Raw genomic sequence first — 15,981 nt, 5'->3', positions numbered from 1 at the left:
ACAGTTCACCCCAGCCATGAAACCATTTTTTGTTGCTTCTTCTTAAGTATAATTTTGCTGCTGTTATGAACTGTAAATATGTATTTTCTGACGGTCTTAGGTGACCCACAGGTAGAGAACCACTGCTCTAAAGGGCTGTGGTGAGGCCGGTTAGGTCGGCCAGCTTGTACACATTTGCTAGTATCTTGCCTTTGAGAGTGGCAAAACCCACTAACTAGGTAGGTTTTCAGAGTAACTTCTGAAATTGTTGCTTTTTCTTTTTGTGTTAGTGGTACTGGGATTGGATTTAGCAATGTGTATGCCAGGTAAGCACTCTACCAAAATTTAAATGAAATGTCTTGATAAGATGCCTGGACTGGCTTTGAAGTCACTAGGTAGCCTTGCCAGGCCATGCCCTCCAACCCTCCTATTGTTAGTAGTGGGGATGACAGGCATACACCATACCAGGCTGCCACTAGCTTTCAGGACTGTAATGAAGGGATAACAAGGGTGGTAAGTCAGGTGCTCATTTATTAAATACAAGTTTTGAGCAACCCCTCCCTCCCCCAGGCAAGTCTGACAGAAAGTAACTTTCCTGGAATGTTTCAAATACAGTCGTCGATGGAGTTTTGCTGTTTTGTTCTTCATTTTCTGTCTCTAGGTTCTTTTCCCATTCAGCAGTTAGAACTTGTGCACTATTTCCTCACATGACAATGGTGCAGCATCAGGCTGGCTTGTCATGGTACCCAGTAGGCTTAGGCTTTGCCCGATGGCTGCTTAGCAACCAGAACCAAATAAAGTAATGAAGCTTTCACAGAGTGGGGTACTGAGCAGCAACTGGCACCTTCACCTGCACCGTCAGGCTACTTCTCAAGTGTCCCTCAATTTTCACACACCCACAGCAAGCTATACTAAACAAACAAACAACTGCCCGAACTCTAAATTTTCCAAGTTTAGTATTAGCCTCTTGGTGAGTTATGAGCTGACTGAAGTCTTCACTTTCCTTTTGTACTCCAGCAAAGTCATCATGTGAAAGTCGGTATGTCAGGAAGTCTTAACAGATTTACAGCTGCTGCGGAGTTCCAGGCAAGGTGCCCTTTGACCTTTCCAAATGCACATATGTATCTTACTGTACCAGGATGGGAGTCTTTAAATAAGTTTCTTTTTCTGGATGTCTTTAAATTAGTTCACAGAAAGAAAGAAGGCACAGAGGACACTTGGTTTCCTCACCAACAGTGGCCTTAAGCTACACACTTGCTTTTGTGATTAAAGGTATTCAGCAGCTTCTGTGGTGTCATAGCCAGTCATAGAAAAATATCAGAAGAGCTTAAAAAACAAAACAAACAAAACAAAACACAAACTTGCCAAAAAAAGGCTTACAATCTGGTTTGGTTCAGAAGCAGAATACAGAGACGCTCGAGGCAGCATGGAGCTCATCTACTAGAAAGCTGCTGGGAACAGTTGTCTTCTGGAGGGTTTGTACCCATTTTCCATCAGTTTTCACTTACAAAACTTGGGTCTTCCTCCATTTTCAAATAAGAGCATAAAAGCATCCTCCCACATTAGCTTTGGGAAAGTAAGAGCAGCAGGTAGAAGCTTATTTCATACGCAGTTCATTCCCAGAGAGGGAAAGGAGAATGCTACATACAGAAAATGAAGTTCATTTGAAGAAATCCTGTTAACATACACCTAAAGGCCCAGGGGCACAATGAGTCTGTCTTAACCTTCTGGTATTTACAGATATGCCTGAGGCTTCCCTGTTCACAACAGGTAAAATTTTTTAATAGCCAGAGTGACATGTTCTCTCTAATCACAAGTTTTCCAGTTGATACCAACAAGAGAAAACACACTAGGACTGCTTACAGCAACTTGTGTTGGAATACTGAAACGCTGCTTTTGTGTATGTATATTCTTTTGTAACAGTAATGTTCTGTTAAAAGAAGCCACAGCCACATTTTCTTGTCCTTTACACCTCTGGGCTGAGACTGAGACTGATATACAAACATCCCACAAAGGACTGAGCCTCTTAGAGCAAAAACAGCTGGAGAGGTGGGGCAGAACCACTTATTAACTGCCCAGAGATAAGTAGGTATTTAAAATGGCTTGGGGCAAGACTTTGCTTCAGTCTCTACTTTGTTAACTGATAAACTGAGGCTAGGAGAGAAGCAGCTCTTAGAAGCCAGGTCACAGCCCAAACACTAGCTATGTACATTGTAGAGTCTTCGGTTTTCGCCTGACGAGAACAAGCGAGCAAACACTGCCACACACTACATAAATCTTACCCGGGAAGACATGATATAGAACGTGGCACTCAAGTAAGTGAGACCAATAAAACAAGGACACAGTATCTGTGTATTTAATACATACACACTGAGATATACTGCATTAAGTGTCCTAAGATGACACTTCCACATAGATACAATATTTATTGCCTATTTACCCAGGCCTAGTCCTTGGAGCACAAAAGAGAAAAGGGCCCAAGAGCTTCTTATTTATCCTCTTATTGGAAGTTGCACACATTCCTGTCACACACCGGAAGATCGTACAGCTACGTTTTTGGTGGTGAGATCCTCACAGGAGTGTTTGTGATGGTATCTTTAAGTGACAAGATAATACAAAAAAGTTGTATAACTCATCTTCTCCATCAGCCAAAAAAATCTATACACATACTAAGGTATTTGCATTTATCTGAAAAGTTACTCTGTAATATTACAGAGCTATAGTAAGGCCAGGTGCTTAAGTCCAGACCTTATGGGCTAGTAAATACACAGGACAGGAGGGTTTTTGGATGTTATCAGCTGTCACTGAAGTAGCTGACATCATAGACTTAAAAGCAGTGCTCACTAAAAAAGTGTCTTAACAGTACTTGGGAAGGGAAAGAATAAAATGGCAGGACATTTTGTTGTTGGACTTAATATAATTTAGGATAGAAAAGGAAACAAGAGGACTAGGAAAACCAAGGCAGAAGATTAGTGATGACTTATAAAGCCGCTGTGAGGGGGAGAGTTTCCTGTAAGCCAGGGAAACAACAAGGTCTTAAGAATCGTAATTATCATAATTTGTACAAGAACAATTTTCTAATTTAAACAACAAAGAATGAAATAAACCAAAACCAAAACCAAAAAAGAAAAAAAAAATCCAACCAAAAAACCAAAACAAAGAAAGAAAAAGGAGAGGACCAGAGCCAGAAAGAGAGAAATGATAAGCAACTGTTTACACCCTGGGCATGTTCATGGTGGAGAGTTCACAGTATTTATTCAAGTTGTTCCTTTTGTTGCTTCCTCTCTGCGAGCCACCGCTGGATTTTTTCTTTCAGTTCTGTGTTTGGCCGGATCTGGTCCATGGTAAGAGGACTACGGTTAAAAGGATCTGTTTGGTCACTAGGACAAGAAAAGAATGAAAAGTGAGTTACTTCTGAAAGCTCTAAGATCCTAAGGCTGAGCTGAGCATCTGAGCACACCACTGCCCTGTGACTCTGGGTTAGAAAGAAGGAAAAGCAAAGGGTGTGGTCTGAGAGTCTTTGTCAGTTATCCTGTCTCCCACATAATAAACCTTATTCAGTGGCACTCAGAGTTTTGTTTTTGTTGTCTTTTTTTTTCTTCCAGTGTTTATACAATGTTTCTCTGTGTAGCCTTGGCTATCCTGGATCTCACTCTGTAGACCAGGCTGGCCTTGAACACAAAGATCCACCTGCTTCTGCCTCTCAACTGCTGAGATTAAAGGTGCGTACCACCACCTCCTGGCTTACATTCATATATTGATCCTAGTGGTTTGGGGACAGAGACGGCTGAGCTGTAAGAGCACTGGATGCTCTGCTTGATAACCTTCATCCAATTTCTAGTACCTATATGGAGTTTCATAACCATTTGTAACTCTAGTTATAAGGGAGTCAATGTCTTTTTCTGACCTCTGTGAGCACTAGGCACACACATGGTACACCTACATAGATACAGACTCACATGCATAAGTAAAATAAATAAATCTAAAAATAATTTAAAATGTTATCTGTGTCATCAGCCTTTAGATTTCTCAAAAGCAGAAATCCTAGACACTTGAGTTATCATAAATCACCATTTGCAGGGGTCTCCCCCTTTTTGAAACGAGGTTTTGTTATGTTGCCCAGCTGGCTTCCTAAGCACCCACACCCACCCTGTGTAAGTCTCCCATGGAGTCGGTGCTGCAGATGGACATTCCCGAACCAGGCTCAGGACTTGTGATTTTAGAGAAAGATTCTCGGAACAGTATAAACCTTGTCAGTGACAGTTGATTAAATTAGCTGCAAGTAAATGCAGACTATGGTTTGGTGCAGAGAGCACAGTCAGCAGCTTGGTGCTGGCTCGGCACGCACAAGGTCCTAGGTTTGATTCCAAGCACTGCCGAAAAATAAAGCTGGGGCCAGCAATGCGGCTCAGTGTGTAATGATGTTTGCTGCCAGGTAGAAGATCTGAGTTTGATCCCCAGGACCCACAAGATTGGAGAGCTAATTCCTGCAAGTTGCCTTACCTCCACGCTTGCGAGTGCACATGCACTCACGTGTACACACACACACACACACTAAATGAATGAATGAATAAATTAAATAAATAAATAAATAAATAAAATTTTAAAATTGTAGCAAAACCAACAAAGAAAAGCCCCCAAACTGGCTGGGATGTAGCTCAGAGTTTTGAGGAATTTTAATCCAGTAACTGCTCTGGCAAAGGATCATATCCAAAGACCTTCTAGGTCTGCGTGATCTGGCTGGAAAACAGACACTCCTTTAATCCCAGGACTGAGGCATGGAGATCTGAGTCTAGTCACTCAGTTGGGAGTCAGTGCGGTGCAGTGCAGTGGAGTTGAGTTTGCAAAGCCAGAGAATAAGAATGAACCAGAGTATTAGAACATATTGCCCAAGTGAGTATGAGGCCAAGCAGGGCAATTCAGTGAGAAGCCGAGAGAAGCCAGATTGAATCAGTCAGTTTGGAGAGGACTTTGGGCCAGAACAGCTGAGTTGAACCAGCCAGCCAGAGTTAAGAAAGAGCTAGAAAAGGTGAGCTTTTTTCTTCCTGCAGTAAGCCTCTGAGATGACAATTTCATCAAATAAAAGATATTTTTCAGAAGAGTCCTTGTCTAGCATGCACAGGGCCCTGAGTTGGTGCTGCCCCAGTACCACATAACCAGGGATGGTGGTGCATGTCTGTGACTTCAGCACTTAAGAGGGGGACAGGATGACCGAAAGTTGAGCACAGCAAGCTCAAGCCTGGGCTACATGAAACCCTGATTCCAAAACAAACCCCGATCATGATCTACTTCAAAGACAGAGGTCTGAGAGCACCACGCTTCTCACTGACATCACAGCACAGCACCGGAGAGTGAAAGTTTGAGAAGATCACGTGAAACAAACTCATTTTTAAATATCCAAAAAATTCCTTACATTTCAGTCAACTTATGGACATTTTAAATAGGCAACAGGGTCGCTCAGTACCCTTTCTATCTTTTTTTTAAAAAGAGAGGTAAGGGGCAAGTCAAGCAGCGGTGGCACTTGCCGATAATCCTAGGGCCTGCGGGATAAGCAGGAGAATCATGAATTTCAAGGTCATTCCAGCTACAAAGTGAATCTGAAGACAGCCTGGGCTACATGACATCCTGTCCTTAAAAAAATGGGGGCAGGGTAGGCAGCTGGGTGCAGCGGTGTTCAACTGTAATGGGGGCAGGCAGGGTAGGAAGCTGGGCGCAGTAGTGTTCACAGTGGTGTTCAGCTGCAATCCTGAGACATTTAGGAAGCTGAAGACAGCTTGAGCTCGGAGTTTGAGGCCAGCCTGTGTAACACAGCATGATCCTATCTCAAAAATAAATGAGTATCAAAGTTGTAGACTGCAAAGTTGGGCCAGCAGTTGGGAGGACATGCTGCTCTTGTAGGAGACCTGGGTTTGATTCCCAACACCCACATGGTGACACAACCATCCATAATTCCATTGCAGGGGATCCCATCTTCTGACATCTGCAGACACTAAGCATGCATGTGCTGTACATACACAAACCCAAAACCTCAAACAGTTGGCTGTAGGGGGTCGCAGCATAAGACTCCAGTTACCAGCGTCCCTTCCTTAAGCTGCAGAATACGCTTCTAAAAGCAAAGGTACGGGCTGCCTGGGAACTGACTAGCTTCCAGTTATCTTTGCCTTCCTGTCTTTTCTCTGGACATCTGCAGCGTGACTGTCCAAACTGCACTCAGCTTGGTGAGTTTGTTACCCAAACTACCATACCAAATACAAGTACAAATAGTAACTGAAGCTCAGTAAAATCTGAGCTAATCCCTGTCCCCAATTTTGCCCCATTTTTGATGTTTTTACAATTAAAATAATTTCAGGTCAGAGCATATTTCATGTTGAGATGTTATATAATGTGAATAAAATTATTTTCTTTTGTGTTTTGAGATAGGGTCTCAATATGTAGCTCTGGGTGCCTATAACTTGCTATGTGGACCATGATAGCTTCAAAGTTATGGCGATCCTCCTGCCTGTCTTTCAAGTGCAATTCCAGGCTCCTGTCACCATGCCTGGCTAAGATTACTTAAGGAGGGAAGAGGGAAGAGCTAGTCCCTTAATCTTTAAAGTTATAAACAGGAGATATTAAAATGCTACAGCAATGAGTCTACTGTACGGGGTACCCACTGTCCAGGGTACTTTGGGGAGAGCAAACACGAAGCTAACACAGCTGTGCTCCTGAGGCGGCTCAGTGGGTGGCATACCTGAGTAAGTGCCTGGCAATGGTGGATCTGTCCACAGTGACTCTGGAAGATGGAAGCACCACAGGGTCGGACATCAGTGTGCTCATGATGGGATCCAGGAACTCATCACAGGCATCTGCATATGTCTCCTCTTCTTGTTGTTGGAGGTCTGCAAGAGACTGAGACAACCATAGCTGCTTTCTAAAGTGAACTCACAGTGCGGCTCTCAGACTGCTTAGTAACTACTACACCTTAATGTTGGTCATCGATAACCCTCTGCAGTGACACATATCACTTTGTCTTTTCAAAGACAAGCCCAAGATCACATTTTCCAGCTCAGCTGTTGGGAGTCGTGGCTGAAGGAGATGTTTTGAGCTCAGCTGTTGGGAGTCGTGGCTGAAGGAGATGTTTTGAAGCATTCTGGTGTGAATGCTGGCGTTTGAAAGGGGAAAGGGTAGGAGGGCTGTCAGTCGAATAATTACTAAACCACTCACATAGTCTGTGCCTGAAAGCAGTTTCTGATATAAGCAGGTTCAGAAATTTAAAATTGGACATTTGACTTTGGTAAATACTTCCTTATGGCTTCAGTTAGCTAAGCTGTAGGCCAACATTAAGCTCAGCTCAATTAAAAAAAGACAAAAACAAAACAAAACAAACAAACAAAAACCAAAACAACTCAGTCGGGCAGTGGTGGCACATACCAGCACTTGGCAGTCAGAGGCAGGCAGATTTCTGAGGTCAAGGCCAGCCTGGTCTACAGAGTGAGTTCCAGGACAGCCAGGACTACACAGAAAATCCTTTAAGAAACTGAGGAACGACTGACACCTGTAAAGAAGGTATTGGTCTTTTTCTTTTTTTGTTTTATTTTGTTTGTTTTTGGAGCCAGTTTCTTTGTGTAACCCTGGCTGTCCTGGAACTCTGAGATCTTCCTGCCCTGCCTCCCAAGGGCTGGGATTAAAGACATGTGTCACTACTACGCAGGCTGGAAGGTTTTCTATTAAATGTCTGTGCCATGTATTTTTCCTTTCCTCCACTCCTACTGGAGCTTTACCATTGTCCAACTGGAGTGACTAGCTGAGCACAACAGAGTATTTTAATCTTTAAAATGTACTTCAGTATAATCCAACCACCAGCAGACATGTAGGGAACAGAGAAAAGCCACAGGAACCAGGGTCTGCAAACTACTTATCTTTGCTCGGATTTTACTTATTTTGATCTCATTACCTTGGCTAAGCTAGCCTTGAACTTGGAATCCTCTTGCCTCAGTTGGATGAGTGCTAGGTTATGGCCATGTACAACCAAGCCTTGCCCTTCCTTCTGAATTTTATTCCAAAAAGTTCTTTTGCATTAACACTAGGTTTTCAAATCTTTCATAACACTGGGACATAAAAGTTAGTCTAAAGAAAGACTTCCCAAATGCACATTCTTTTCAGCTGGTAGAAATATCTTCAATTTCTGCTCGTTTTCTTCCTGCACAGGGGTAACATTTAGAAAGATGGCTGCTCCAGTCATTGACTGACTAAGAGGAAGTATCTGCCTCTAATGCCTCTAGGCAGTATCCCTTTTCTTCTGGAAATGGGGCAGAAGCAGCAGAGTTGAAGTGACAGTGTGGTGTTTCTCACTGAGTATCTGAGAAAACAAGTTGTCCTCTTGCTCACCTTGATTCTCTCTGCCAGGTTACTGAAAGCCACGATCATGTTCCCAGGCTTGTTGATTTTCTTCAGGACTCGGACTGTCTGTGCAAAGAGAGTAGGAGAATAGGAACGCCCATCCTTGGGCACGGTGGCACAGAAGTTCTCCTCGTCCCTGAAAGGTCAGCATTAGAGAGAGACTGAGCATCAGAGCACAGGTCAGTGTGGAGAGAGCAGATGGGCTACAGACTGTATCCCAGCACTTGCAAGCCACCAGTGCTCTTCTGAACTAGAAAGGCATTTTATCTCGTGTGTATATGTATCTGTGTGTGTGTGTGTGTCTGTGTGTGTGTGTATGTCTGTGTGTATGTGGAGGGCAGAGGTCAATGCTGGGTGTCTTCCTCAGTTACTCTCCAGACTGTGTTTTTGAGACATAGTGTCTCACTGATCCTAGAATTTGTCAGTTTTGTTAGGATGAATGGCTAGTATACTTCAGGAATCTTCCTGGTTTTCCCTGTCCCAGTACTGGGATTACAGTGCATGAAATCACATGTGGCTTTTTAGGTAGGTTCTAGGGATCTGAACTCATGATCTGAACAGACCCTCATGTCTGTGTGGCATGCATTTTACTGACTGAGCCATCTCCCTGGCTTGACATCTAATTTTCTTTCTTTTTCTTCCTCTGTTGGTATTTTTTTGTTTGTTTTTGTTTTGTTTTAAGACAGGGTTTCTCTGTTTAGCTCTGGCTGTCCTGGAACTGATTCTGTAGACTTGGCTAGCATTAAGCTCAGAGATCCACATGCCTTTGGTTCCCAAGTACTGGGACTAAAGGCATACACCACTACATCTAATTTTCTGTACTATAAAGTATTCCATGGCCATAAAAATATTTTCACAAATAGTAGTATAACCAGTAACATTTATCCTTGCACAGATCGAGGAAATCCTGAACAATGTCCAATGGACCAGATAAAATCTCCTATTTAAAACTATGGAGGAGTCCTTCATCTATCTGCCAGAAACGAGCCTGCCTTCCGCACTGTTTTCACACAAGAGCTAATCAGTCATTTTGCTATCAAATTATCAGCATCCCCACAGCCTCTGTACCGCCAATCTCAAATACCCAAGATTTAAGTAGATAGTGCAGATGTCTGATACAAGCTGCTGAGGTTTGAAGTCAAATTCGCTGAAGTCCTTGACTTTGAGAGCGCCCATCTTGGGGCCGACCAGGTGCTGCAGGAAGTAGTTCAGCATGGAGATGATGCGCTCGGCCAGGAACGGGTGCACGAACAGTGACTTGATCTCTGGAACAAAGCCAGAGTCTTAAAACCCAAGCATCCATAATTACTTTCTTACATCTAATTTTATTGGAGACCTTTGAGGATTTTTTAATTACATAATACATTTTCAGTGAAAAAAATATAGACAAGCAAAAACCAAAACCAAATAAACAAAAGGAAAGAAAAGCTACCACTCAGACATGAACACTGTTAAAATATTTAAAAACTACACGTTTGTGTGTACCACATGTGTCACAGCAAGTGAATGGTGGGTCAGAGGACAACTCGTGGGAGTCAGCTCAGTTTTCCCCTGTCACTTTGTGGGTCCCAGGGATCAAACCTAGGTTGTCAGACCTGGTGGCAAAGGCCTTTACCCATGAGTCTCACATTTGGCTTGTATTTGAGATGTCATTTTCATGTTCTTATCCTTTCTCTCCTACTTTCTATTTCATTTTTTTCTGTTCCACTTCAGTGGGAGTGGACCTTGAATTTATTTTTTTAACCCTTGCACTAAATGTTTAAAGTTTTAAAGTCACATTTTCAATATTTAAAACATCTCTTCTGTCATTTGTGGCTTTTGTTCTTGGTTTGTGGCCACCTTATCTTCTCTGATTTCCCTGAACTGATAAAGTTTTTAAAAGAGCAATTTCTGCATTTCTCACTAGATGATCTCCTTCACTCCTGCTCTCTATCTACATTTAGTCATTGACTGCAAATTATTTATCCCCTCTCCCTCATCTGTCACTATTTGCCACACTCTGTAAGTATGTAGCTCAGGCTAGCCTGGGACTCAGAGTCTTCATCTCCCAAGAGGATGCCACACCATGCTTGGATTTATGTTTTTATTACACACACACACACACACACACACACACACACACACACACACACACCTACCTTACAGTATGGATTTTACAAATATGTCACACTTTAATTCAGACTACCCATATTATAAATGCTTGATAGCCACATGTGGCGAGTGCTTACTAAACAGGGCAGTGTTGCTCTAAGGAGAGTGGAGATAAATGTCATTTTGAAGTCTACTTCATTTAACCAGGATGGAGATATTTTCCAAATTAATATATACATACATATATAAACACATACAATGTACAGTATATATGGACTACACACACAGCTAATGGCTAACTGGTCCTCACAGAACTTTCTGGGTAGGAGGATTGTACTCAGGGTTGCATGTGCTATGCATAGCTCTATACTCCCAGTTCCCGCAGGAAACCAGCTTATGGTTTTGGCATGTCAATAATAAGCACCATCATTCTTTTTGAAGTTTCTCCGATTTGTTTCAGTCTCAGATGTAGACGTTACAATCACCAGAGTTCAATTTTCTTTTGGACAGGGTTTCATGCATCCCAAGGTGTCCTGAAACTTACTAAGTAGATGAGGATGACCTGGAACTCCTGATCCTCCTGCCTCAGCCTCCAGAGTGCTGGGATTACGGGTGTGTGCCACCACGCAGGCTTTCCTGCAGGCCAGGCAAGCACTCTACCGACTGAGCTGCATCCCTGTCCCAGAGTCTACACTCTTTAATTTTGAGCTGGGCTGATTCCCTCAGTGAAACAGACCTTGATTTCTACATTTTGGGGGACAGCATAACCTCATGTTCTTACCTGATGTCAGGAAGGAAAGGGTGCCAATTGTTTCATTAGACATAATGTTATGGAAACGTGCCAGCTGCCCAAACATCTGCAGACCTGCCTCTTTCTCTCGGCGGGCTTCTGGTGTCAGACTCTCCCATTCTCCTCGGTCTTTCTCGATCTGCTGAATCTTTATCTTGCTCAAATACTATGGAAACCAGAAATGTGATACACCAGATAAGAGAAATGCAATTGAAGGGCCATGACATTTAAGAGGGCTCAATGACAATCCAGTCATCTGGGTTTGGAAAGGAGGCTCAGTGGTTACGAGCTCTTGGTGTTTCTCTAGAGGATCAGGGTTTGATTCCCAGCACCAACACTGTGGCTCACAACCACTTGTTAACTTCAGTCCCAGGGATCTGATAGCCCCTTCTGGCCTTCATAGGTATTATCTGCACTTACACAATTCAAACAAAACAATACACAGAAAAAGAAACTCCAAAGCTGGAAGAAGGGGTTCAGAGGTTAAGAGCGCTTGTTCTTGCACATGGCAGCTCACAACCACCTGTAACTCTAGCTCTAAGAAATACAACCAATTCTTTTAGGCTCCCCAAGCACCTGCATGCATGGAGTGCAGATACATACATGGAAACAAAACACTCATACACATAAATCTTAAAAAACAAAAAACAAACCCAGTCAGCAAGCTGGGAAATTTAGAGACCACATGAAGCCTTTGCCAATGCAGGGCTGGAGCTTAAGACCTTCGGGAGGAGCAGCAACATGGTTCAGTGGGTTAAGGTACTTGTTACCAAAGCTGATGGCCTGCATTTGATCCCCAGAACCCTCATGGTGAAAGACTCCCACATGTATGCTGTAACAAGTATACACACACAGAATGTAAAATTAAATTTTAAGGGACTTTTGGAAAGAGAAAAATAGTGTCCTCATACAGATGTGTCTCATCTTGAGTAAACTGCTAGACACCTGCCTGGAAAAAACCACCCAAAGATAGGATCATATCCGAGATGGAAAGTGGGGTCAGTGGAGCATCGTACAGAAGCCAAGCTAAAACACCAGGATGATATGAAAAGGGAGTCCTTCTGAAAACATAAAACACCACCACGAAAGGCTGAAAACGCATCATCTTACTGCTGCAGCAAATAATGAGTTAACCTATCTCAAGAGAATCCCATCTGCTTCACACCCCGAATCATACAGCCCTCACTTAACAGAGAGGTTTATAGGAGGAACTGTTCTCACTTCCTCAGAGAACCTATGTTAAGTTTCAGAGTGCAGGACTATGAAAAGAACAGGAGGCAGACCCCTCTCACAAAGCAAGCACAAGTTACTTAGTGGGTTATCAACAAGAGCTCCTTACTGTCCGGTGGGCTACCTTCAAACTAACCTGCATCATCTTCCTAAGGCTCACTGCCTGGTCACTCTGAGCTCCTGCCCTGTTTGCAGCCCCAACACAGAGCACACAGCTAAGCCTGGTCCAAAACCTCTGCAACTTGGAGCTGAAACAATCCTTCCTTCTTTAGGTGGGTTTTCTCAGGTACTCTGTTGTAACCATGAGAGTCTCACAGTCACTGACTAAAATGAAGATCCTATGATTTTTTTCTGCATTGCTGGCCTGCTGGTACACCTTAGATTGGTTTTATCACACTTAAAAAATTACTTATGTGTATGTATGTGCATCACATGTCTGCCAGAGGTCAGAAGATGGTGTTAGAACTAGAGTTACAGGTGTTTGTGAGCTGTCATTTGGGTGCTGGGCACTGAACCAGGTCCTTTGCAGACGTCATAAGTACCCTTAACCACTAAGTCATTTCTCCAGCTCCAAGACCATCTTTTAAACTCTCATCCAAAGAACCTAACAGTGACCCCTGATACAGTGAAATGACGAACGCGGAAAGCTCTGTGGAAAGCGTTGGGCACGCTATTATAACACATACACTTGTAGTGTGCAATGTTCTAGAGCAAGGATTACTCTATTATAATTAAAAGGTCAAAACAATATACTCTTTGCCAGGTGTAGTGGTTCATGTCATCAACCCTAAAACTCTGGGAGGCTAAGGTGAAAGGATTCCTATAGGTTTGAGATCAGCTTGGGATAAAGAATGAAAGAGAATTTATCTAAACACACATACATCAAAAAATAAACCCAAAACAAAACATAACAAATACTACCATCCCCCACTACCACCAATGTTGATGACTTGAAGCCTTTTTTACTGAGATCACCGCAAATGGTATAGGAACACACACAATATTTCTTTTTTTACCTGTATGGCTTCGTCCAAAAGGAAGATAGCATCATTCATTAACAGGTTAAGAAATCGGAGGAACAGTGGGGGATTCATAGCTTCTAAATTCTTAGAGGCATAGTCAGCCAAATCCTGTAAGTCCCAGCCCAAGAAGAAGATATTTTAGTGCCAAATCACATACCAATGGTACTGAGGCTGACCTGAAGCAACTAGTACCATGAAAATCTCTCTTACCTTAATGCTCTCCCGATAGCAATCTGTCCCCCACATGTATCTCAGGATGGGATACATAGGGCGGCGGTAGTTAAACTTCTGTTCAAACTGATGGGGGTCCCCTACAGTAAGGCAGGAGTGAGAAATCAGGTAGGGTGGTCTTACAGAGAATGAACAGGAGCTTATGTCTATGCGTTCTCTTTACTCTGAATGTCAAGGCTGTTGCCAAAATCTGTTGCCCTAGGAGTTCCTCCAGCCGTACTCATTAGGTGCTGGGGATAAAACCTAGGCTGTAGCTACAATGGCCTGCATATGGTCATGTCAACAAGACCAGCCAACTTTCCAACAGGCAGCACCAACTAGATTCAGTGGATGTGGGCAAAAGCAGGAGCAGATGTGAATGGGGGATGGGCACTGGAACATGTTGGGGGTTTCCAGGGGAAGTAGGAAGGGGGAGTTGGGGATGGATATGATCAAACATTCTTTACATGCATGAAATTGTTAAAGAATAAAGATATTCTCTTAAAACATGTGCATAACACACAAAACATAAGCCTTGTATATGTTGGGTAAGCATGCTACAACTGAACTACATGACCAGCCTTTGCTAGGAATCCCCAGCCATCCCCACCCCAAGACAAGGTTTCTCTGTGTGTCCTTGGTTCTCCTGGAACTCATGTAGGCCAGGCTGGCCTCAAACTCAGAGAAGTGTTCTGAGTGCTATGGTTAAAGGTGTGTGCCACCATGCCCAGCTTTCTCTAGCAATTTCTAAGGCCTGGAATTAGGTCAAGTGTTTGTTTGCTTGACAAACAAGAGGGAAACAGCTTTAAAGGACAGCTTACTTAGTAAGGGGTCAGGACCAAGCTGTTAAAAAAAAAAAAGCCAAGAATAAATGCTTCTGTATCCAATATGAAGTATGCAATGAGGCCTTTGAGATGGCCACTGCGACAGTCAAAGTCACGTGCAGAATGGGACACTAAATGCTCCACATTCTTGATAGACAATGTCCCAGCCATGGGGCCAATTGGCACTTGATTATTTAAAAAAAATCATGCCAAGAGTTAAAAATGTTACCAAAGACTTATCTAGTGTTTGAATGACTTTCTACGGAGAGGGACTGTAAGACCTCTCCAACCTGGAAGGGTGACGCTAGACACACAGATACAGTAGCTCACTGGAGGCCGAGGTTTCCTTGTTCTGTGTACTGCAAACGTCTGCCCGTCTCTCCCCGCCCCTCCCACCTCCTTTTTTCCTTTCCTTTATTTATTTAGAGAACACTCTTGCTACAGCCCAAGGTGGTTTCTGTTCCTCTTTTCCTTTCCTCTTTGTTTCTTTCCTTCCTTTTTTTTTTTTTTTTGTTGTTGTTGTCATTTTGTTTTGTCTTGAGAAAGGGCCTCTCCACATAACTCTGGCTGTCCTGGAACTTGCTATATAGACTAGGCTGTCACAGAGCTTCACCTACATCTGCCTGTGAGTGCTGGGATTAGAGTTGTGTGTCACCACACCTGGCTCTAGGATGGTTCTGATGATGTCTTTCTGCCTCTGCCTCCCAGGTGTTAAGATTACACAGGTATGCATCACTGTGCTTGGCTGACCAAGCTTTTTCCAACTTTCACTTTCAGGTGAATGGAATGTATTACGTTATGGTTCTCTAGCTGTGAGATCCCTATGGTGACGGCTGGGCAGCTCCTCAGGGGCAGGTTCGCATACACTATGTCAGTGACTCATCATTCTGAATCATTTTATATGTGAGAAATCGAGACCCAGAGGTAAGTAAGATACAAAAGCAGGAAACAAATGTGGACAGTTAGCTAATAAAATGCAAAACACCTCCTTAAATGCTGATTGTACCTGTTATCAAATGGCAGAATTCCCCTTTAAAAAGACTCTTTATGCAACTGCTTCACGTGTCTTGACTATTAGTTTGACAAAGCTCTGCTTAATTGAAACTCAGGTGGTCAGGACTGAAGAGAGAGACAATGCTGTCTACTGGTATTCTTTAATTTTGTTTGATGTATAAATGTGTGGGTATGTTACATACATGTTTGTGTGTGTCCATGTACTCGGGCTTGAACATGCGCACATGGAGGCTCAAAGTCTACACCAAGTGCCTTCCCCAATTGCTCTCCTTTTTGTTGGTGTTGTTTGTTTGAGACAGGGTTTCTCTGTATAGCCCTGGCTGTCCTGGAACTTACTCGATAGACCAGTTTGGCCTCAAATTCAGAGAGATCCCCCTGCCTCTGCCACTACCACCTTGCTTCCACTTTATTTTTTTTTGAGATAGAGTCTTTCATTAAAGTA

General features: G+C 43.1%; 1 protein-coding gene across 1 annotated transcript in view; it reads right to left on the bottom strand.

Moving 5' to 3' along the window:
- Nucleotides 1–492: 492 nt before the first annotated feature.
- Ube4a (ubiquitination factor E4A) overlaps nucleotides 493–15,981 on the bottom strand; it is a 42,022-nt gene continuing 26,533 nt past the window's right edge. Inside the window, exons 15-21 of the mRNA XM_028783870.1 lie at nucleotides 13,702–13,802; nucleotides 13,486–13,599; nucleotides 11,231–11,405; nucleotides 9,443–9,623; nucleotides 8,347–8,494; nucleotides 6,710–6,867; nucleotides 493–3,359 (exon numbers count right to left, since the gene is read on the bottom strand). Coding sequence (XP_028639703.1) covers nucleotides 3,233–3,359; nucleotides 6,710–6,867; nucleotides 8,347–8,494; nucleotides 9,443–9,623; nucleotides 11,231–11,405; nucleotides 13,486–13,599; nucleotides 13,702–13,802 — 1,004 coding nt within the window. The 3' untranslated portion in view covers nucleotides 493–3,232. The remainder of the gene's footprint in view (nucleotides 3,360–6,709; nucleotides 6,868–8,346; nucleotides 8,495–9,442; nucleotides 9,624–11,230; nucleotides 11,406–13,485; nucleotides 13,600–13,701; nucleotides 13,803–15,981) is intronic.

Source organism: Grammomys surdaster, unplaced genomic scaffold, assembly GCF_004785775.1.
Source record: "Grammomys surdaster isolate TR1022 unplaced genomic scaffold, NIH_TR_1.0 1164, whole genome shotgun sequence".
Lineage (NCBI taxonomy): Eukaryota > Metazoa > Chordata > Mammalia > Rodentia > Muridae > Grammomys > Grammomys surdaster.
The sequence above is the reverse complement of the archived record's forward strand: the minus strand, read 5'-3'. Positions and strand labels throughout refer to the sequence as shown.